Below are 25,069 nucleotides of genomic sequence, written 5' to 3' on the forward strand. Positions count from 1 at the left end.
ATGTGTTGCTCAGGGCCCCAAATCTGTCACAAGGATTGATTGTGTGGAAGCTGCAAAAGGAGACAATTCAGCACAATTTTCTGGGGAATAGAACATTTTTACAAGATTTGTTGGGAGCCCCAATCTTAAATAAATAATGCCAAACCCCTTATATGCCAAGCTCAGCCATCACACAGCCTCCTCTGGAATGGTGTTTGTTCTATCACGGGCCCATTTCATTCCTTTGTAAGAGAATTTTTTGCATGGAAATATTAATTTTTACAGTACAAGTCTATACATTATATAGTTTCTGTGATATAAGTCTCAAGTGAAAAATTATTGGGAAGTTATTTAATAATATTAATAGCCATGAATTAAAACTAAGCCTTAAAGATTAAATGTGGTTACTACTACTTATGGGCTGAATTGTGTCCTTCCAAAATTAACATGTTGAAATCCTAACCCACAGTAACTCAGAATGTGATGTCTTTTGACACAGGGTCTTTAAGGAAATAATTAAGGTAAAATGAACTCATTAGGGTGGGCTCTATTCTAATATGTGTAGAGTCAGCAGAAGAAGAAATGTGAACACAGACACATAGAGACTGAAGACCATGTGAAGACACAGGGAGAAGGTGGCCATCTACAAGCCGAGTGAAGAAGCCTCAGAAGAAACCAATCCTGTCAACACTTTGGTATTGGACTTTTCTAGCCTACACAATCATGAGCAAACAAATTCTTGTTGTTTTAGTCACTTAGCCTGTGGTACTTTGTTATGGCTGCCTTAGAAGAATAATTTACTTCTCGTAACAATAAGAAAACTTAGTGAATTTTTGATTTGTGTGTTTAACTATATTTTAGTTCCTAAAGCTTGCTCTTTAGCTGGAAAATTTTGTCATAATTAGAGTAAACCTACTGCTAAATAAAACTGTATTTGGATTTCTTAAGCATATTTGAAATTTTGCAAACTCCTACATGCCATTCAAAAAAGTGATGCAGGCAACAATTATGATACAATACTCTTTCTAAGAAGATTTCAAAAAATAATTTGTTGAATAAATGAAAGGTAAACAGAAGAAAAATCAATATGTTCATTGTTTTTCCTGATATGGGCATTAGCTAATTTTAGTCCTACATTTTACCATAATTGACAGAGAACAGGGCTACCAAGATTAAATAGACAGAGTCACAAGAGAGGATTTTTATAAAGCAAGGGCCACTTTTTAAAAAAGGGATCACTGACTTAAGAAACTATGCATTAAGATATTATGTCATTGAGATTTCATCATTTTTATCTATGGAAACTTTTGTGTTATCTTAGCATAAATGATTTTAGAAATAATGCTGTGTCATTAAGAATTCATGAAGAATATTGCAAAGTGTAATAATTTAATTTAAAGAAAAAATTTTCTGTTGTAGCCCCACAGTTTGCTAGACTTTCATAGTACTCAGTTGTGTAAAAATTTATGTTATGAACTGAACTGTGTCCCCACAAAACTTGTGTGTGGAAGCCCTTAACCCCCAATGAGACTGGATTTGGAGATAGGACTTTTAGAAAGGAAACTAAGGTCACATGAAGTTACATGGGTGGTCTCTAATCAGAAAGGAGTGGCATCCTTATGTAAAGAGGAAGAGACACCAGGGGTTTGAGTGCACAGAGGAAAGATCACATTAGGACCACAAAGAGAAGGTGGCCATTAGCAAGCCAAGGAGACAGGTCTCAGGAGAAATCAACCCTGCCTTCACCTTGACCTTGTACTGCCAGCTTCCAGAATTGTGAGAAAATATATTTTTGTTGTGTAAGTCACTCTGACTGTGGTATTTTGTTTTGGCAGCCCTAGTGAACTAACACAATGTAGTTCTTAGATATCTGTTGGGAACACACCAGCAGGAGGGAATTTGGTATACTTTCTAAAACAAATAGTTTCCAACACTGCATTTTGGTTTTATATTTATAGAATGTCAATGGTTTGTGTTTATGTAGGAGAATATATGTACATTCCAAATTTATGCAAAGCCACCCATTTGTATTCATGTTATTTTTTTCTTTCAGAATCACCAAGCTTATTTGAGGAAAGGCAAAATCAGCAGAAAATCCAGAAGCCAAATTTTCAAAAGAATATGTTTTTGTAACAGGAAAACTTAATATTTATGAAATACAATAATAAGAAAACCTGAAAAACTGTGGTGATATGACTATTATATTTATCATTTGCATAGAGTAAGCAATAAAATGTAATGTGCATAATTTATGTAAGTAAATTATAAAATCTTTCTAGTTCAGTTGATTTCTGAGAGACTGTATTTGGAGATAGGTAGATAGATAATGTGCACATTATTCTGGAAGAAGATTGACATTTTTCATTAAATGTTGATAGACACATCCCATGGTAGTTTAATAAAGGTAATCATTTAAAGAACCATAAAAACCCTCATATCTTTAAAATATAGGGTTAAAAAGAGAATGAAAATTTTATATTTTCCATTAATACTGTGGCTTCAGTTTAGTATTTTTTTCCAGGATTATTTTTGTGTGTGTATAGAAAATACTTGCCCCAAGACAAATAGTTCTTAAATCATAAAAAAGATATCTACTTAGAATGACAATACATATGTGGAAAAAGTTTACAGAAGTATTTTTGTTGCACCCCAGGTGATTCAATTTTATTTCAGCAAAATTATAGAGAAGGTATAAGAATTGCAATAAATATCAGCAGTATACCCATGCTGTTACACAAGAAAACAGAGTGATATAAAGTGCTATTTGACAGGAAAACCTAGCCATGTTGTTTCATCTCTTCTTTTCATTCAGAACAAAATTAAATTTAAATAAATTATGAAAAAATGACAAAGTGTAATACAAGAAATATCCCATTGTGATAGACATGAGATTTCTGAACATTATGTTTACAATAAGTTCAACAAAAAGTTATCAAAATCCATAAAGTTTTATTTCACGACATCATTATCTCTCAGTGCCTGAGTATGGACTGCAGGTGGCCAGAGATGTGTCACTCAGTGTCACTGTAGCACCTATTTCTTTTAATCTGCTCTTCCACAGTGAGTTGTTCAGACTGGACCTCCACTCTGGGAAATGAAGGCTTAGCTGCACATTCACGGCTTGGAGCCTCAGAACTTGTGTTTCCGTTCCTGCAGGCTACTCCTATTGTTTCACCAGGCCAATGTTTAATGTCCTTTCCGAATTCGCTTAAATGCAAACATGACACATTTTTTATTTGATCTACAGAATCTGTGAAATCACACTCAAAAATGTTCTCATTTTTCTTGGAAAAAGCGGTGATTTTCACAGTGTTAGAAAAGAAAAAGTGTAAATTTTTGTTATTTGAATGGTTTCCTTTAACGTTTAAGAGATCTGTATCAGAAGAGGCGATTGAACTTCTCCCCTTTCCCATGAAGCCCCCGTTGAGGCCTGGTTTCACAGCAGACTGCACAGGGCTGCCAGCAGCCGCTCTGCCAGTCTGTTTCTTGAGAGCTGTAGCTAGAACATTCCTTGAATAAGTCTGTTCAGATTCAAATATATCAAGTAACTCTGAGATTTTAGAGGCATTTTCTAACTTTCCAATTTGATATTCATTTGCAGTGTCATTTGCTTCATTTGACAGGGGCAATAGCTTAGGAAATTCTAAAATAGATGTCTTCTGCCTGCAATTATTTAGAAATGAGACTGCTACATAATTGTTATTATTATTCTTATTCAAATTCTCCTTATGATTTTCTGGCACCACCTCATCATCAGTGTTATTAACCTGTAAAACTTCTGCACCATCAGGTTCATTAGTTGTTTCATTTTTCTCCTTGTCAGCACTCTGCACAACCACATTGTTGTTGTTGTTAAGATCCATTTCACTTTTTCTCTTATTCTTTGTATCTTCACCCTCACTTACCTTATCTTGCACATTCTTATTTCCTTCCCTCTTTTCATCTTCGTTTTCTTCATATTTTTTCATTTCTTTGATTCCTGTAGCATCCTCTTTCTGACACACATGGGTGGACTGCAGATATGGTTGCAAGAAAGGAAGGTGATCTTGTTCCTGTCCTTTATTTTCCAGAGTTTTAATGTGTTCTAGCAGTGATTCACTTTTAAATTCAGGGGATGTAGGGGTTGTCATTTCAGGTGGCCATTTAGGTTTAACCATTTTGAGCTCATCCTCAAGGGGGAAGGTTTTCTTAGGCATCTCCCTGGAAGGAGGCCAAACAATTTTTAATTTTCCTCTTTCCCCTAATTTTCTCAAATCATCCCTTTGCCTTTCATTGTTACCAGCATCTAAACGTTTATTAAGATCACCAAGTATGAGGGTGTTTGCTACAGTGTTTTTACACAGATGTTGCTCTTCATTGGGAACAAAGTCCACCGAGTTGCTTTGGTTTTTGCAATTCCATCGATCTTTATGTCGTTTGTGTCCAAAACCTTCATCATAATTTCCTTTAGATTTGAAAAGTTGTCTAAAGTGAGGTTTACAATATATTTGTCCATGAAGTGATGCATAATTTCCCAAACTGCCAAAAAAAAAACATTTAGCATTTTGTTTATTTACTGTAAATTCACAGGGAATTAGGGGATTGATTATTTCAATAATGAGTTATAAACTAAATTAACTTAACTTAGTAGCAATAGGAATGACCCTATTAACTGAATATTCCTGTTAGATAACAGTCACCCACATGATATCTGTCTTGCTGTGTTTATAATTTCATAATGTAAGTCAGGTATTGGTATAATAGGCATTAGAGTGTAATGCACATGTAGTTATAAATGGTGTAGAATGATAAGACTAACTAAACCTGTGCTAATTAAATGATTTATATGACAGGTTGCAATTTTTAATAAATCCTGAATAGCACACACACACAAATCAATTATGCGAACTTCCTGGTTAGCTGGATTTTGAATGAATTGGAAAGCTTGCCATGCAATTGCTTATCTGACCTCTTTAGGGAGATCAACAAATAGTGTGCCTGTTAAAATTAAAATCAAATTTAGTCAGAGGCAGCAGCATAGATTTTGAATATCTTTTCATCTATGCATAAAAACAGATAGATCAATTAGATAGTGAAACTTCAAACTCATGGGTAACATTTATAAGAAAACTAAGCAACCAGGTAGCCTCACTGATGTCAAAATACAGTGCGGTAGGGACGAACCCCCAACAGGCACAAGCCCAGCATGGTAGTATCGCCTGTATGGGTGAGAGCAGAGGGAGCAAGGAAGGTGCCTGACGGACCTGAAAATATGAGACCACAACATAACCAGCCAATATTTTTTGGAAAGTATCAAATGCCAATCAGACAATGGTGGCTGAAACTGGGAGAAGTTTTGTCCTCTCCCATAGCCAGTGAGCACAAGGGACCTGTGGTAAGAAAGACTAAGAGACTAGATAGGCTGAACCCTCAAAACTGACCCAGTGGGGTTCCCTCTTAGAACAAAACCCCAAACTGAGAAAAAAATATGAGTGGGATCAAAATTGATCAGGTAATGACAACAGAAGTGAAAAAGAAGGTACTGACCAACATAGGGGAGAGGAACCAAGTCAGGAAGTCCCAGAAATAAAGCGGCCTTATCTTTTTGAACAGTGTGTGAAAACTAGAAGCGGTAGCGCTATGCAATTAGAAAGGTCATCTCGAATTTTCATCCTTCTGAGATTTTGGAAAACTAATTTTATGTAAAAATGAGCAACACAAATGTACCAACGTAAAATCTTATACAGTTATTATAAGAAAATAGAAGAATAATGGGTGTTATCCCTGCAGATAATGAAAACATGCCAGAAAAATATACCTTAAAAAATACCAAATATTTAACCAACTATTTCAAAATGAGCTAAAATACATTTAGAACATAATAAAAGATCTGAAAAAACAACATGAATCAGAATTTCAAAAACTTATAAATGAGGTGCCGGAAATCAGGGAAAAAAAATAGAAATAAAGAAAAAGAATCTCAGCAATAAAAACTAAACTAAAAGCACAAGAGCAAATAAACACAATAAAAGTGACTTAAAAAGAGAAAGAAAAGAATAAAAAGATAAAATTTTAAACAATCAAAAGAAATAAAGATAAAAGGAATTGGAAAGAGACAAATATTAATGATAGGCAAAAATATCCAAGGTATGGATGATGGGAGTTCCTGAGGAAGAAAACTACAGTAATGAAACAGGTTAAATATTAAAAAGCTATAATTAAAAGAAACTTTCTTGACATAAAGAAATATGCAACAATATATTGAAAGAGCACACTGAATAATTAACATCATTGATCCAGAATGACAAATGCTAAGAACTAATCTAGTAAAATTACTGGACTTTAAATAACAATAAAAAGAAGAAAAAATCCTTACGTATCTTTTAAAAACGTGTATATCTTATAAGGAAAAGAAAATTAGATCATTATCAGACTATTCCAACATTTTATGCCAGAAGAAAATAAAATTATGCATTTAAGATACTCAATGAAAAAAAGGTTAAGCCAAGCGTTTAATTTCAGAAACACCTACTTTCTACTATAAAGGTCACAAACAAATTGTTATCAGTATGTAAGAACTCAGGGACTACAGTTTCCATGAGCTTTTTCTATAGAATCTACTAAAAACTAAGCTTTAATAAACAGAATGACTGCAGAAACATCAACGTAATGATTGGCGGTGGCCATTAATATCTTACAACCTGTAAACTAAGATGGAATCAGGGCAAAGAGGAAGATGATATGGTACATAGTGGCTAGTGGCTGTATGATCTGAAACTGAAGATACAGCACAACATTATAAAAAATGGGCCATGGGAATGAGGAGAGCAAATGTAATTTTTTTAATGTTTTGATAATCGAATTAGTGGTGCTAATAGTTTTGTTATTCCAAGACTGTTGTACAAATGAATATGGTCTATCCTAATTCTATTATCTCCTTTGTCTTTGAGGACCAGAGGTCTTAAAATGGACGAAAGGAGATACAGATGTAGTAAAACAATGGCTAAGTAGAAGCAATGCAGTTTTGAATTTGACTTGGAAATATCACTATGAATATATAGCATATTTTTTTCTTTACATGCAAAGATTTACTAGCTCTTTCCACTAAAGCTTAGAAATAATGGCCAACCCAGTAGGAAAAAAATCAAGATTGTTATGTTAGACATATCACTTCTTACTAAAAGAAACCAGGGCTTAGAGAAATGACTGATTCTAGATCTGGGGCAGAAAATGTATAAGATGGCCTGAAACATCTGGTCCTATCAAATAATGAGAAAGTTTTCAAAGACTAGTGTCATATCATAGGACTCAGGAGACAACTTGAAGAGGTGCTCACTGGCCAGGGACAGGGAAATCTGAGCTGCAATAATGATAATCATATTTGATTGAAACTAGTTAAATGTATATAAATCCACGAGTCTGTAAAGATATTATTTTTAATAGGAAATTGGTTACCCAGAGGGAATAATAAGGAACAATTCTATTATGCTGTTAAATAAATAACAAATATGTTGGCAAAGTTGGTAAATAAAGGCTAAAACATTGTGAATGTATTCTTTCCTCAATCGACCACATTGTATAACCAAATAGTAGACGAAAGGAAGCATTTTCTTATAAAAATATTCTAACTAATAAATGAAAAAGAAATAACAGAATTAGAATATCAATATTTTGCAGACATCTATGAATGGATATAGGTATTCAGCCTCAATATTTGCTATGTTCACAAAATGAGAGACAACCAGACATTATGTGCTTACTTATACTGTTGGTAACACTATCTATATTCTTGCGAAAAGTATCAAATCTGGACCTTGGTCCAGCTGACAACTTGTAGGAAATGCAGGGGACAAAAGTGCATGTTGAACTGCATTATGAGTGAGCTATAAGCAGGTCCAGACTGTGGAAATCTCTACAGCTCAAACATCTGGGTTCTTCACAAATACACTGAAAGGAATGAAAGAAATGGAGGGGAAACCTATAGATTAAAGAAGACTTACCAGACATATTGAAGTTTTTTAAAAAATGGACAAGACTAAAGTATAGTGTTAAGGAAGGTACATTTGGATAACAAAACAATAAAAATGTAAGAGAGTGATCATTGAAAAGGATACCATTTCATCGTGGGAGAGAAATAGTGGGTTGTGTAGGATGGAGGTACGTGAAAGGGACTTCTAAAGTGGCTGGCAAAGTTATATTTCTTTACCTTGTAGTGGATACAAAGTGTTTATAATAATTTATCGAGCCATGCATTTGGCTTGTTTGATTTTTTATGTCTGTTTTGATAAAATATATAATTTTAAAATTATGTCATTCATATTTTTGAGTTCTTCTTACATGTCAGCTTTTACTAGGTGTTGGCAAGGAGAACCTTAAGACAATGCCTATATTGGGGACAATTACATCAGAATGTATTAGATGTGGGGCAAGCACAGAGGATGCTATGTGAGCATATGGGAAGCACACCTGACCCATACCCGGGATTCAAAGCAAGTTTCTTGGAAGATACAGTTTCAGTCGAGGTCTGAAGAATGAATGGACATTAGCATGGTAGAGAGCTGGTGGAGGAGCATGGGAAACTTCTAAGGAGTGGGGATAACATTTGGGACCAGCTAGATGTGAGAGAGGAAAATAATGCTTTTGAAGAACTTAAAGTTCAGTTTGCATGCAAAGTTACATAGAAATGGGAAGGAGTAGGAATGGCAAGAGTGTTGAGAGAGGAGCAGGGACCAGATCCTGAATTGCCTTTAAATTCATGCTGCCATGTTAGATGATTTTTTTCTTTTAAATAAGGGAAGCCATTATATGTTTTAAACAGCGACTGCATTTTAGAGAGATCATTCTCATTACATAATGGAGCACAGCATTGGGGCAGACTGTTGGTGGTGGTGGTGGTAAGAAATACTGGAGGTAGGGAGATCAACCAGTTAGAAAGGCATTAGTTCAGGTGAGAGATGATACTTGCTATGAAAATGGAGAAAAGTGTATAGCTGAAGAGATATTTATGGGGCAGAAATTACAAAACATGGTGATGGCTTGGATATAGGGAATGAAAGACAGGAAAGAGCTACAGATAACTTTTGGTTTTGGTCATTGAGTTAATGTTAATGTCATTTACTAGACAGTGGCATACAGACTGTATCATGGAAGAAGGAATTTTGGTAGAGAGAAGAAAATGGGGCATATTGAGTTTACTGTACTTATGGAGAAGTCTCATTGGAGAAATAAACTAGACATTAAGATATAAGCATCTTATGCACAGAGGAGAGACCTGGGCTAGTGGAAGAATAAATTCCTCTGAGGGACTCTAACATCTCGGTAATGGATAAAGAGTCACCCACACGGGTGCCTGAGAAGGAGCACCCAAAAAGTACTGGGAGAAACCAAAATACTGTGTTGTCATGAAAACCAAAGGAAAAGAATATTGCAATGAGAGGTGTTTGATATTGTCAATTAAAGTCAGGAAAAATATAGTCTGAGAGATGCACATTAGATTTAGGAAAAAGGAATCCATTTCAGCATCTCAGACTACAGTCATACCAAATGTCACATTCACATTAAATGTGTTTACTTCAAGAATTTTAGAAAATGAGAGTGTTTGTAACTGTGTGTATAGCGTGCTTCTATTTCTCTGGACAAAATAAATAAATAAATAAAGACACGAGTTTTTCCCAGACCTGTCAGTGATATTATCCTAAATTCCATAGTCTAGCTTGAATATAGGCAAATTCTGATGCACCACCTGTTTTGGTATATGAAGTTTTATTGGAACACAGCCAAGATGATTCATTTACAGCCATTCTCATTTGTTTAGTCATCTGTGGCTGATCTTGTATCCTAGTGGAAATTGAATAGTGAGTGACACAGGCAGTATGGCCCTCAAAGCCTATTATTTGGTCCTTTATAGAAAAAGTTTGCTGACTCCTGATCTAAGTCTAGCTGTTAAAGTACTAACTTAAAAATCCTGATTTGTACACTATCTCTTGATTTTTCTTATCCATGTGATTTCCACATGAGGTTGTGTTAACCGAGGGCAGCAATAAGATCTGGAAAAATCTGTACCTTCCTAGAGACATGATGTTATACATATATTGCAGGCTCTTTGAATATTTGTGTCACAGACCACAAAACACTTTACCTTAGTTTACTGTTACAGTGGTGGCATCGGAAGCAGGACTTATGAAAACTCTGCTTGTCTGCTACTAGGCACTCCATTGGATAAACTGTCTTTTGACAAAGTATACATATTTCCTTGTCTTGAAGCAGCAGTTTCTAAAAATAAAAATTCACAAAGGTTTATGTAGTGTTATTTTCAATCACACTGTAAACACATAACAAAACAATAGAACCACATATTAACCGGCCATGCAGTTAAAGCGGAAAACTCTTAAACTATTGTCCTTATATTAAGTCTCTGCGCGTGGGCTATCCCCTTGTCAGTTTTAAGGCTCAGCTAGGATGATCAACATTACCCTAGTGCCTATACTATTTATACATTATACAAGTAGAATTTTATTATTTAAGAAAATATACATGAGTCAAATATGTTCATTAACTTTAATATATTAAACAATATGTATAGCAAACTCAGCCATGGAGAACCCTGAGAGAACTTATCATTCTAGATAGCTGAACTTTCCATGTATATAAAGATTTAAACCTAACTTGGCCTACAGTTTTAATTTTTTTAAACCATTCTGGATAGATCTTTACAAAATGTATATATATCTTTTTAAGTCAAACACATTCAACCTGTTTAAATACTTTCTTGATGACTTAGGGGGATGACTATAAGACACCAACTCTTGCCTATAATATAATGAGACTCCTGAATACACTGATATGTTCAGGGCCATTTGTCCTAATCTAAAAGGCTTTATGTTTTAGAGCCTTTTGGGTTCTTTTCATAGTTTTCCCACTTTTCTTGCTCCAAGGTTCCCACAGTCACGTCCTGCTGCTTCAGCCCCTATGAATAACAGTAATTAGATTACTAACCAGTGTTTGAATAGTGGTTTAAAACTAACTCAGACTTTTCTTTCACTTCAGCATGCTTTTGATCGTCACAATGATCCTGTGAGAATAACTATGCTTTGATATTAGTTTTATATAAGAGAAAATATGTTCAAGGTTCTTTATAAAAATAAATATATATACTTTAGCACCTAGATGTTCCATCTGGGCCTCTGAGAGGACTCCTTTGCTTATTTGGTTCTAGTAGAGGACACATTCTTATATTTGACAATAGTATCTTTGTATTTTCTGTGTGTTTTTCAGCTATCTTAACAGAAATTGAGCATTTGAAATTAGGCAGCTTTGCTTAATTATGCCAGAAGCAATCACATTAAGAAACATATTAACCTGATAAACTGGACACATGTTGCAAATATGATAGAGGCATAATTATTAGTTTCAGTGGTTTTTATTTTGAAGCTTGCTATTTCTTTCAATCTGCCTAAAAGGATGGAGTACACTAATGATGCACATTAATTATGCTAAACTTTTTTATCGTGAAGCCTCATTAATTGTAAAAAGTAGAGAAAATATAAAGAAATGATATGTTCTCTAATGTTAAAAAATATGTACCAAGTTCATATGATTTAAATCTCCCTCCTTTCAAATACAATAAAATTTTTAAAATGTTGTTCATGTTCATCTGTGAATGAGGTCAATTGAGCTATCATTAGGGGTTTATTTTCAGAAAGGTGAAAAAAATCAGCTATAGTAAAAAAATGTGGCATCAGAGGAAGCTAACTCTATTCAACTCAATTAAATACATAAAAGGTCTAATTCCACACCTATACTTTAGTCGGAGATACAGATCAATAAAAATCCTTAAAGAACATATGAAGAGCGTAAATTTTTTCTTGGATTATTAACAGTCTACATCGAATTCAATGCAAAGACCACTTAAGTCTAGCAGTTAAAAACATGCCAATAGTAGGTAAAGGGGTATTAACTAATATTGTCTAAAACAATTGTATCAAGTAATAACTTTTAATAAGAAATAATAATGTGATATGTTCTATAATTAACAAACATAACTATATGTTAATAGAATTGTTACTACTATTACAACAATTATTGCTATATCTGATGCTTTATCCAAAACCTTGTTTACCTTGTTTACCTTGACAAATTTGTGTCAATAATTTATATAATAGTATTTGTTATTCTCGCACAGTGCAGGTAAATCATACTGGATGCTTTTGTAAAGGGAAAGTAATAAAAGCAAACATATGAAGAAGATACAAGCATACGGGGAAGCTGTTAGTTTTAGGTTATATTGTTTGGTTATTTCCACACACTGTTTTAACTGCAAATCATCTTGGATATGGAACACATGCCTTTAAATAGTCAATCTTCTTTCACACTTTGCAAGCTCATTTACCACTTATAAATGCAGATTCCTCTTGGAAGGTGGTTCTCATTTCAGCTGCAGAAGAATCTGAGGCTGCATATCCCAGATTTTTAAAAACACTTTCACTCTCCTGCCATGTCTTTTGAAAATTTTTTCTGAGTGCTTCCGGTGAATCAGAGATATCTAAAATATGGCCAGCAATGACATCTTCATAGGTTGGTGGGGCATGCTTGAAGTCAAAGCCAGATTTGCCAGCTTCTGAGTTATATGATGAAGAGGTTTTCATCTTTGACTCAACAATCTGACTGTCAAATGCATCCATGCCTGAGAAACGTTCAGTTAGAGACCTTGTTTCAGTGCAGACCCGGGGCTGCTTAACAGAAATTTTTTCTTGCACCTCTCTAGGATGTTTGCAAGAAAAGCCTGTAAAACTAGTGTTTCCTGAAGATGTTAATCCAAATTCCTCTTTACAAAATGTACGACTTTCTTGTTTTATATTATGGTTGGCTTCTCCGTTTGCATAAACTCTATTTGACTTTGCTTCAAAAACTGGGCCGTCTTCGAATTCTCTGAACCATCTGTTTATTTCATTTTCACGGTCATTCACAAAATTTTCAGCCATTTGCACAGTTCGGTTGGCTGCTTCATATCTGTGTATGTGCTCTGACAGGTGAGGCACCTCAACCTTGCGGATGATTTCCACTGCATCGTAACTTTCCGTATCCGGCACCGTACGGGCAGCGGGATTTCCCCCATCCTTGTGAACGTAGGTGGCTCTTTTCTCTACTTGCCTAACTTTCTCTTGAGCCTCCATGGATTCCCTGAAAGAGCCACTAGCTGCATGATTTACACTCACAGGTATTGTGATTGTAGGAGAGTCCCTACCACGAGTTTCTATCTTAATTTGACGACGCAGCGTTGCAGGAGACACGATGATTTCAGACCTCTTCTCTACAATCGGAACCGGGGTGACAGACCGAGATGGGATGGTCCCTCGGGATAACTTTGCAGTGGTGTCTTTCAGTTTGACAAGTTGTTCCGAGCGACTCCTGGGCGGAGAAGGGGAGGTGTTTGCTCTGTGAATTCTCGATGTTTGTGACGTGGGCCTTCTAGGTGGGGGTTCAATGCAACCGTCCTTCTTAGGGGACTGAGAGAGCTCATCCTTAGCAGAAGTTTCTGTTCGTCTGGCAGTGGATTCGATTGTTATAAAAGTAGGCGATGGTGGGCGTGTTTTTATAGAGGGAGGAGAAATCTTGCTGTCCTCGAGTTTAATTTCCTGATGGGTTTTTGCATGAGTTTGAGCAGTTGCTTCCTGATGAGTTGCTACTTGGTGGTGTACTGTTTTTTCTTCTGCTGTTATATTTTCTTTCTGTTCAGTGTTTTTATTATAGCTGACATTAGCATTAGATACTTTCCAAGATGTTTCATTAAGACTGGTAGGTTTATTTCCTTGCTTTCCTGTTTTGGAGGATCTCATGGCTGTTTGAATTATATTTTCACAGGACACAAGCATATCCTCTGCTTGAGTTTTAATATGTGTTATTTCTTCTTTCACTTTTTCTAAATTATTCTCCATAGCAAGGCGAGCTCCATAGTCTCTTTTCTCTTCACTTATCAGCCATACGGGGATAATATTTAACAGTGTCTGAAATGTTTTAAGGCCATTTTTATTTGGCTCTGCTTCAAACTGTTTTACTCTAGACAAAATCTCTTGTAGTTCTTCACGTTTTCTCAAGAATTCCAATATATTTACGGCACATTTTCCATCAGGCTGCTGGGATTCTTTCACAGATGAAAATAAAGATTTGTTCTGTGTAATCTCTTGCTTTGAATCTTTAGTATTAGAGAAGACTTGTTTCTGTTGTATGCCCTGGACTTCAAGACATTTTTCTTCCTGCAGACTATTACATGGCTGGGGCAATTTTTTATGTTCAACTTTACTTTCAGAAGTCTGTGTTTGCTGAAAATTCTGAGTCTGTGAATCAAGATATGCATCAATAACCTTTTGCTTGACGACCTTTGGTGCTGACTTAGTCTTCGAATGTTCTTGTTTTCTTTCAACTATTAATCTCTCTTCTTTTAAACCAATCACTGATAATCTCTGATTTTTTTCTTCACTTCCTGGAAGTTTCCCTTTCTCAGATTCCCTAAATTCTCTCTGCTTCTCAGGGACCATCTTGAGCTTACTTTCGTGGTTCATTTCTGTGGATTCTGTAGGCACTTTTATTGTCACTCTTTTCTCCTTCTTAGGTAACTGATGATATTTTTCAGCCACAGATTGTTTATTACTATATTCGGTGCTTGCTTCAATTTTCTTGGTTTCCTGATTCTGTTGTTTGGTAATGGTTTGAACCTCAACTTTGGATTGCTTCTTATGACATTCATGGCTGTGGTCTGTTTCATTTAACGTATGATCTTGAGTTGGAAGCTTGATAGTTTTAACTTTGAAACTTGGGGAAACTGGTTTGTTTGGGGGCATGTGCAACTGCTCCAGGTATTTCTTCTGTTCTGTTTGTTGTGTGCTACATTCTTGGTGAGTCTGCTTAATTTCACAAGCTGCTTTAGATTGCATAGTGTCCCTTGAACTCTGTAAAACTTCGTTTTTCATGTTTTCTTTGTCTTCTGAGGTAGCTAGAACATGTTGGAGGCTCTTGGCAGCAACCGTCACTGCTGATGTGGAGACCTGGTTACCAGAACACACTCCTAGTGCCTGAGCACTACTTTGAGAGTTTGGGATGGGTTGGACCACAGTGCCTTCTGAGTCAATTCCAGATAGGGGAACCTCCTTATTTGTTTTTTGTAATGGAATTTCCTTTTCTAACTCTGCTGTGTTTCGATGTCGGCTTTGTGTTTTGACAATGTTGTAGTAAGAGCTCTCCTGTTTCTGTTTTTCAAGCTCTTCTCTTTGTTGTCTGTATTTCTCTTCAGCAATCATTAAAGGCGTCTTAAATTTTCTCATATAAGGTTTTGGACTTTGTGGTCCTGAACTTACTGGAAATGAGTGAGATTTTATGAGAGGTGCTACCTGTTTCTTCTTGGCTCCTGAAGTCCCTGGAATTGTTTCTGAGAGAGATTGTGCAGAGTCAATAGATAATTGTTTTCTTTCATCAAGACTCTTTCTAAATATGTTCTGCTTTATCTCTGTGTGTTCACTGCCGGTCGCTATTGTGACTCCTTTCTGGTCATTTGAGGGAGTAATTTTACATTCCATATCTGACAGGGAATTTTCCAATTGAACTTTTAGGGAGAGATCATTCCTTTTATCTTCTAAATGCTTGGGAAGTTTGGGTTTGGGCAATGTGGGAGGTGGCACCACACCTGATTTTCCTTTTATGATTTTAGCCTGAGAATGAATTTGCTGAGAGCTTGAGGCTTCTTTTTGGGAATATTGGTGTGTGAATGTTCCACTGTGCTTTTCTGGAACAGAGGAAGAAAGGATAGGTGCTGATTTTTGAGATGGAGTTAAAGGGGGAGGAGGTGGCGGTAGAAACATTGATAGACATTCTTTTTCAGATTTCTCATCTACTGGAGGTGGAGGAAGAGGGAGGCTTGGGAAGCTTTCAAATTCAGCCTTTATCTTCTCTGCGGACAGTGTGGGAGGAAACCCATTTTTTTCAGGCAACATCATTAAAGGCGGTGGAGGAGGAAGAGGAAATTCAATTTCAGATGATGCGTTGGAAGGTGGTGGAGGAGGTGGAGATGGAGGGGGAAAGGGATACTCAGTATCTTTCACATCATTCTGAGGGTTAAAGTTGGTTGGATTATAGGACCTTTCCATTGCCATTTTTAAGTCTGTGGAAGTATTTGTCTTCATTAGAAAGTCCTGGCTTTTCAAATAAACATCAGTCTCCTCCTTTTTGTCGGTCACCTTAAATTTATTGTGGCTCTTTTCGGAGACTTTTGCTTCTGTTACATTGGATATGTCTTGATCTACAGGCAAAGGCTGCCACACTGGTTGAAGGTTCATATCCTTTTTCTTTATATCCTTATTAGAATATTGCATTTCTTGCTTTAACAAAGTTTTCTTCTGAAAGTCCCCTGCAACTTCATAAGTTTCTCCAACTGGCATGTTGATTGGACGCTGGGAGGGGTTGGGCTTGGAGCTTTGTGTATCTGCTGATATTTTAATGGTTTTCGTCTTTTTGGGATTCTTTACATGGAAAGCCTCAGTTGTCTGGTGGTCATTCCTCAGATCACAGGTTTGGGTCTGTTGCTTTCCAACTGTTTTGTTGATAAATTGGGTGGAGTTAAAGGCATCATCTTTCTTCAGCTCCCTCACTGTGTCTGATTCTTTAGTTTTTAGATTTTCCTTAACTGACGCAGTTGAAGTTAATTGGCTGCTCATATGTTCATCTCTAAGATTCTGTTCTCTTGTGGTATCAGTCCAGACACCCATTCTGTCTCCTGCTTCCAGTACACTTTTAATAGCTTTGTGATGTGAATTAGACAGTCTTCTAAGGCTTTTCTCAAGAGCATCATTGTTTTGTTCACGATCTATGACAATCTTTACAGTGCCTTTGGGGCCTTTTGGAAGATTATCCTCAGTTCTTTTTTCTACTAAGTTCTCATGACAAGATTTTCCTGAAGTTTGACTGAGAGTGTCTGCTCCGCCTTGCCACCTGGCTGCTGGCTCAAATGGTCCCGGCCTTGGCTGAAGAAGACTTTTTTTGTCCCTCTGGACAGCCACTTGACGCATCTCTGTTTTCTGCTCTTCCGAAGATCCTGCCATCACAGCTTGCACATCATCTTTGATTACACCTTCTTTACCTACCTCTTTGAAAGCGCCTTGTGCTTCTTTCAAAGACCTTAATGATGTTTCAAGGTCATCTCGGATAAGCTCCTTTTTCAGGATTTCTGTCCTTGTATTTGCAGCCTTTTCAAGGCATTCAATAGCTTGCTCAATATCACCAGGGATGACATCAGGCTGTTTAGGTTCTTTCCATTGGTGGCTTGATTCTTTAAGTGACTTGAGTGTGGCCAGCATGTTACCTTTTATAGTTTCTTCTGTTTTAGTCACTGTTTTCTGATTTATGGCCTGTCTGAGAGAATTTAGGGTTGATGTCAAATCACCTTTTATAATTTCTTCTTTGGGTGTCTTACCAGATGTACTCTGAGGTTCTGTCATAAAAACCTTAACTTTATTATGCACATCTCCTGGGATGATGTCAGTTTCATTCACAGTACGTTCAAACTGAGACTGTCTTTGCTTTAGTAACAGTTTTGTGCCTTCAACATCACCACCAATTATTTCTTCCTCTTTTTCTTGTTTCCCAGCTGTTACTGTTTCATTTGACCCTGTCTGAAGTTGTTTGAGGTAATCCAAAGCTCCAGTTTCTATGCATGTTGTGAAAAACTGAACATTTCCCCTCTCAGAGGCATCAATTTTAGCCCTTTCAGATATTCTGTTGTTTGATGTAGAAGACAATAAATTATGAATGGTACCTCTTACATCACCCCCTGTTATTTCTTCACGCTCAATTGTGTCACCATCATTTTCATGAAGAAGACAATAGATAGTCATATTAATATCTCCTCTTTCATCTTCCTGAATTAAAATGCCTTTCTTTACAGATCTTTCCTCAGAGAACAGACTTTTTATTGCTTGTTGTACATCACCTCTCACTATCTCTTCTTTTTCAGTATGAAATTCGGTAGATCTGCTTAATAATTGAGTTTTAGTCAAACTAACATTTCCCTTCTCTTCTTCACTAACCAATATCTCTCTTTTTGTACAGTCTCTTTTGGAAAGTAGGTTCACCATTATATTTCTGAGATCAGCCCTGATAATTTCTTCTTTTTGTATCTCAGGAGATGCTTGGTTCATTAGCTTGTATTTTGCCATTCGGACATCCCCAACTTCATCAGCTTCAATGATGATTCCAGGAGCCTGGATAAATTTTTGAGAGTACAGATCTTCTAAGGTTTCTTTAATGCTCTTGCCAATAATCTCTACCTTTTCTACTCTAGTTTCATTAAATTCATGAAGGGGTGTTGTTTCAAAGAGCCAGGTAGTCGTTTTGACATCAGAAGGAGGGATTTCTTCCTTGGTCATTTTTGAGATGCTTTCATCTTCTTTCTTAATGGAATCCAAAGTTTGATTTTCAAAAAGCCACACTGCCTGCTTAACATCACCTTTCTGCACATCTTCCTGGGTGACTGTCCTGATACTGTCATCTAACTCTTCTCCTCTAAGCTCTTCTACAGTGTGGGTTTCAAATAGCCAAGTAGATGTTTTGACATTGCCCTTTTGTATTTCATTGACACTTACTGTTCTTACATAATTACTCTTATCAAAATTTTCAGATTCAAAAAGTTGTTTACTTGTCTTTACATCGCCACCTTGAATATTGTCAACAGTGGGCATAATATTACATGATTCTCTTGAAATCTGATCCAGTGGCTGGGTTTCAAATCTGTATCTGACAGAACTAACATCTCCCTTCTGAATGTCTTCTTGTGTGACGGATTTAATAACATACACAGTTTCTGATTTATTAATCGAGTCTAATGGCTTTGTTTCAAAAAGCCACCTTGTTCCTCGCACATCTCCATGAATCACCTCTTCCTTTTTAACTGTTGTCACTTCATGATAGTACCCTTCTCGGTCTTGAATTGCATAGAGTGGCTGGGTTTCAAAGAGCATTCTGTAGCTTTTTACATCACCCTTTATTACTTCTTCAGTAATTGTTTTCTTGGTGCTGATATAGTCATATTCTTCTTTAATCTCATCTAAAGAAAACGTTTCAAAAATAAAGCACCTCTTTCTCACATCCCCACCTTGTATGTCTGTCACTGTCTTAACCAATTCATCAACTTCTTGGCTTTCTTTTATCATATCGATTGGTTTATTTTCAAAAAGCCACCTACAATTTAAAACATTGCCTTTCTGAATATCTTCAGTTTTTAGGGTTTTGATCTTTTTCAAAACTTCCTCTGAACTGGAACTTATAGAATCTAAGGACTGATTTTCAAATTTATATCTCATGCTGGAAACATCTCCTGCTTGTATATCCATTTCCACCAGCTTGATTTCCTTCCCTTCTTCTCCTTGTATACTGTCCAGATTTTCTGTCTCAAAAAGAAAACATGCTGTACGAACATCCCCACCCTGGATCTCCTCCTGTTTTACAGTTTGCAATTTGACTGTTGTTTCAGCATCATCTTTGATGGCATCAAGTGGCTGAGTTTCAAAAAGCCAAGTGCAGGTTTTGACATCTCCCTTGTGAATTTCTTCACTGCCAGTCATTAATGAAACTTTTTCATAAAGAGACTCCATTGGCTGGGTTTCAAAAAGCCATTTGCAGGTTTTGACATCCCCTTTAACAATATCTGTAGCTTGTTCAGTTTTACTTTCTGTTTCTTCCACGTTACTAAAATATTTAATTGAATCAAGAGGTTGGGTTTCAAACAACCATTTAGCAGATTTCACATTTCCGGCCTGAATTTCTTGAGCAGATATGCCTCTAATTATCTGAAATTTATGAATGCTTTCATCAAACTGGTCCATGGGCCTTGTTTCAAAAAGCCACCTGCAGCTTCTTACATCACCTCTTAGGATTTCTTCCTGCTGGACTGTCTTCACTTGATGGTACTTTCCAAGGTGATCTTGAATGGCATACAGTGGTGTCGTCTCAAAGAGAGATTTATTTAGCTCTACAGCACCTCTTGTGAATCCTTCCACCTCTATTTTATGTGATGCATCAAATTTAATTAAATTGTTTGATTCAAAGAGATGTGTGTAATTCCTGACATCTCCTCTGTCTACTTCTTCAAGTTTCACTGTTCGTGTGTACTCTTTTTTATCTTCTCTAATCTCTTCTAGAGGTTGAGTTTCAAAAATCCATTTTTGGTGTCTAACATCCCCTTTTTCTTCTTCAGAAGCAGTGATTTTTTGAAGCTTTCCTACATCAGGACTATCTTTTAAAGCCTCTATTGGAAGTGTTTCAAATAGATGCTTAGTAGTTTGTACATCACCCCCGATTATCTCCTCAGGTGGTAAAGGATCTGCATCAGGCACTTCTTTTAGAATGTCTAATGGCTGTGTTTCAAACATCCAGCACTTTCTGGAGACATCTGTACCTATTATTGTTTCCTTTTCAACAATGACTTCTTCTGACTCTTCTTTGATTTTTTCCAAAGGTTGGGTTTCAAATAACCACTTTGCCCTACTTACCCCACCTTTGACATTTTCTTCCATGGATATTCCTCGAACAACTTTAATTTCTGTAATATCTTTGTTAATTGTGTCTAATGGCTGTGTTTCAAACATCCAACGTGCTGTTCTCACATCCCCCTTTTCAACGTCTTCTCTGTGTACAGTTTTAATTTCTAGCATTTGACCTAAACCATCTCTAATGACATATAATGGTTGAGTTTCAAAACATTTTATACTTCTCTTAACATTTCCCTTAATTTCTTTGAGCTCAGACCTAAGTTGCAGTAAGTGAACCTCATCCACTGAATGAAGCTGTCCAATTTGATCAAGATGTTGAGTTTCAAACATGTATCTCACAGTCTTGACGTCTCCCCCAGTTATATCTTTAATGACAGTTACTGCTGATTCTTCTTGACTTTGATACATTTTATTCAGTGAGTCTAATGGCCTTGTTTCAAACATCCACCGGGCTGTGCGGACATCTCCTCTGGCTAGCTCAGGAATTTTCTCTGCATTTTCTTCAGTGCCAGCAGAATGAGCCCCCAGTATATCTATGGGCTGGGTTTCAAACATCCAGGTGGTATATTTCACATCACCACCAGCAATGATTTCTTGGTCAGCAATGCCCTTGGAAATGTTATCTTCGTCAGGAGAGCCATTGTTGATGGAATCCAATGGCTGATTCTCAAAGACCCATCTAATGGACTGCACCTCCCCCTTCAGAATTTCATCCCACTCCAAGTGGTCTCTTCCTGAGCTCAGATCTTTTTGAGAACTGTCATTTGTATTTTCAAAAACATACCGGGCTTGCTGCACATCTGCTGAAACTGAGCTTCCAGAGTTCATTTGACTGGAAACAATGTCAGAAACTTCACTGATATAATCTTTTTCTAAGTTTTTTCTTAACTCTGGATGAATGTGTTTATATAAACGGTTTAATTCATACAAATTTCTTTGCTTAGAATATAAATCTTTGGGGACTGGTAGTCTTCTAGGAGGGATAGGGAATTCAGGGGACTGGGAAAATGCTGTCACGTCTATTGGAGTTTGAAGTACATCAGGTGGGGGAGGAGGAAATTCTTCTGTCTTTCCTGAAGAAGTACCATTAGCTTGTGCCAGAGTTGAGGAAGTGACACTGTGATCATGGTGTCTTGTGGTTGATGTTTCCTTCCTCTGGCTGGTTGCAGTGCAAGAAGTGGAAGAGCTAGCCACAACTGAGGATGGCTGTAAAGTCTCTCCATATGCACTGTCAATCTTTAGGGGAGAGAAAATCAAATCTTATAAAGATGGGGGTAGTTCCTAGGTTTTGCCCTTTACCTGTCCACAACCAAGACTGATACATCTCCATTAAGAAAAAAAAAAAGTCATATACTTCCATTTAAGGACCCACTTAGGAGTCATATTTAATATTTGTTACTATCTTTCTGTAATCAATTTTTACTTGTAAAATTATATCCCCCATTCAATGCATTAATGACTCAGTATTTTAACATTCATACATAATCTCGATTTATCCCCCTTAATGTGGCATGCAGAATAATCCAGAGGGAAACAGTAAAAGTCTTAAAGTACTTCTGAGGGTTGTTTTGTTTTCCTTGGAATTTTAAACAGAACAGAATAAGCATCTGACATTTAAAATTGACTTAATTACTTTATGTAATGTTAGTTATTTGACTTCAGAGTATACATCATTTTTCCTTCCCTCATTTTCTCCAGTGAGATGAGTTTTTACTTTACCTCTTTTCTCCTGCAGGTCAATATTCTTACAGAACTGAATAAGTTCTGGTTCAGGATATTTTTTTTTGTTGAAAAGCCACCTCAAATATGCAGTAATTTGAAAGTGTTATGCAGTTAAGCTTGGCTTTACACTTAATATGTTTCTGTATAAAGAAATTACCTTACCTTAATCTGCTTGGCTGGGGTCGTCGTCGTCTCTTTGTCAGAATAAACAATCTTTTCCTGGGCAGACTTTTCAAATTGCTCTTTTAACAACTTAGTTGAAACCTTTGGAATCTCTTCATCCTCAGGTGTATCAATGACTACAAACAGAAAAAAAGCCCCAGTTATATTAGGTAACTAATAAAAGTTACGATTGAGAAGAAATTACAATGCTATGGGAATGTTTTCACTATGTAAGTTAAATAAAATGATTCAAAGTGCAAAAATATATATGGTATTGTTTCATTATGTAATTTAGGAATATAGCAAGAAATATAGGAAGAAAAATGTTTGTGGTTTGTTGGTCATTCGATTAATATTACTACATTAGAGACAGAAATGATTTCAGAAGCATAGCTAACTCCTGGCAGTGATTATCTCTGGATGAGAATATTTTCTAAATTTTCTACACGCATGTTCTACTTTTATGCTCAGGAAAAATTAATAAAAGTTATAAAATAAGAAAACAATAGCAGAAGATCTACTTTCGTAATCAGTAAAACCAAATTAAAGGTATAGTCATATTTTCAAGTGATGTTTTGGTCACGGTTGGTTTAAATCTCCTCTTTGAGCTCTTTGAGGAAGCGAAACTTATTTCCTTTTTATAGGGGAGACTAAATGTGCCTTGTCTTATGAAAACTTGCACAAATTTGCCTAGTCTAATCTCATATTTGTAGGCTGGAGAACTGGACTTAATAGTGCTTAAATCTGTTATTAAAATTAATTCAATCTTGACAACAATTCTATTCTCAGGGAGCTTGATAAACATCAGGTTTTATTGTAGGTCCCTGAGGCAAAAAGGAATTCAGAGGTAGCTAGCATATCACCCTTTAGGCTTTGGGATAAGTATATCATAGGGCTGATGGACAATCAACTATTTTAGAAACTTATTGAATCTATTACCACAGGCAAAAATCTAATTATACTTGGAAACAGTACCTAGCTCCTTTTTGGGACCATGATTCATGGTTACTGAAGTTACTCAGTAGGGAGGATTATGCTTTGGAAATCCTCCATTCAAACTCAGACACATCAATAGGAAAAAGGTGTATTGGGGCCAATAATACCAGACTCTTACCAGTTTCTTTAACATATTGATGAAACTGAGAAGCTTGGTCTATTTCCTCGGTGTGCTTTTCAAGGTGAGAAACCTATGTTTAAAGATAATTTGGAAAATATAATTTTTTTTGCAAAGTCAATTATTTCAGTGCTACACATAATATGCTTCATTTTACAATGGTTTTCATCCAAGACTTCAATGCACATTGAGAATTGCTAATTAAACCTTTATCATTTTAACACACAGACTTACGCTATAACGGAACATATTTGAATTGACATCTAAAGTGCAATCACATTTTTTGGGTACCTGTTTTGCTTTTAAAAGAATTCCAGCTGGAAAGTGGGGAAAGAGACATTGATATGTATTGATACTAAATACATAAAGGACAATAAAAACAAATGCTTACAACAAAGTCAGAATTTCCATAGAGTTCTAGAAACTGTTTGGAAAGTATTGTCTTTCTAAGTAGTTACCATTTCTGTTCCAAGAACATCAGTTTTGTGTTCTTTGGACACTTCTTGTTCATTTCTTGCCATTTCTTGGCTGCTTCTTGAAATGTTGACCTGGCTGCTCCGGATTACCTCCTGCAAACAGATGGGCAATGCATTAAGAAAAGTCTGAAAATTTTAACTTTTTTGTATTAGTGCAAGTTCAGTGACAGAGGTTCCTGAAAAAAAAAATCAAGTTCCTCAGTATATTAGTTTGTTTGGCTGCTGCAACAAATACCACAAATTTAGTGGCTTTAAACTGCATAATGGTGTTATGTTACACTTCTGTAGGTCAGAATTCCTGAGTGAGTCTCACTTGATACGGGCAGGTGTTAAAAGGTGTGCATTTCTTTCTGCAGGTTAGAGGAGAGAATCCATTCCCTTGCCTCTTGCAGCTTTTAGAGGCTACCCACTTTCCTGGACACATGGCCCCCTCCTCTGTCAGGCTGAGACCTTCACACACAGCCATCTCTCTGATCTTCTCTTCCACTTTTAAGGGCCCTTGTGATCACATTGGACCAACTCAGATAATCCAGGATTATCCCCCTGTCATAAAATCAGCTAATTAGCAGCTTTAACTCCATGTGCAATTGTAATTCCCCTCTGCTGTGTAATGTAACATATTCACAAATCCTGGGAATTAGGACATACATATCTTTGGAGGCTATTATTCTGTCTACTACCCTTAGTAAGCAACAAATATTAATGATGCATCTTGTACCCAGTATGAAAAAGATGAACCTCGAAAGAAAAACAAATATATTCTGTTGTTTATAAGGCGTATTTTCATATTATGAAAAGACATTCTAGTCTTCAAATTGACCATCCAGTATGCTGACATATCCAGAGTTCAGATGAAGAATATAACCATTAAATGTAACCAACATAAATAAACCACATTATACTAGTGTGTATCTCCCTATCTTCACACATGGGGCTACTTTTGATTTTGGTTAAGCTAGCACAGATGACCCTGAATGAATTCAAAATCTGGAGCGCCTGTTAATTTTGAAGATCCAGCCCTACATTTACCACAGAATATGATTCTGACACAAGTATATGATTGATTGATTGATATGCTGAAGCAGTTGGCATACCACTAAAAATGT

At 36.3% G+C, this 25,069-nt stretch overlaps 1 protein-coding gene across 2 annotated transcripts in view; it reads right to left on the minus strand.

Moving 5' to 3' along the window:
* Positions 1-2,613: 2,613 nt before the first annotated feature.
* XIRP2 (xin actin binding repeat containing 2) overlaps positions 2,614-25,069 on the minus strand; it is a 68,510-nt gene continuing 46,054 nt past the window's right edge. The window contains exons 4-8 of one of the 2 annotated variants that reach the window (XM_045558924.1): positions 23,946-24,056; positions 23,488-23,560; positions 22,374-22,510; positions 10,097-10,230; positions 2,614-4,497 (exon numbers count right to left, since the gene is read on the minus strand). In XM_045558924.1, coding sequence (XP_045414880.1) covers positions 2,991-4,497; positions 10,097-10,230; positions 22,374-22,510; positions 23,488-23,560; positions 23,946-24,056 — 1,962 coding nt within the window. In that variant the 3' untranslated portion in view covers positions 2,614-2,990. Of the gene's footprint in view, positions 4,498-10,096; positions 10,231-12,346; positions 21,726-22,373; positions 22,511-23,487; positions 23,561-23,945; positions 24,057-25,069 lie in introns of those variants that run through there. The other variant, XM_045558923.1, reaches the window with a different exon arrangement.

The sequence above is a fragment of the Lemur catta genome, chromosome 8 (genome assembly GCF_020740605.2).
Source record: "Lemur catta isolate mLemCat1 chromosome 8, mLemCat1.pri, whole genome shotgun sequence".
NCBI classification, from domain to species: Eukaryota; Metazoa; Chordata; class Mammalia; order Primates; family Lemuridae; genus Lemur; species Lemur catta.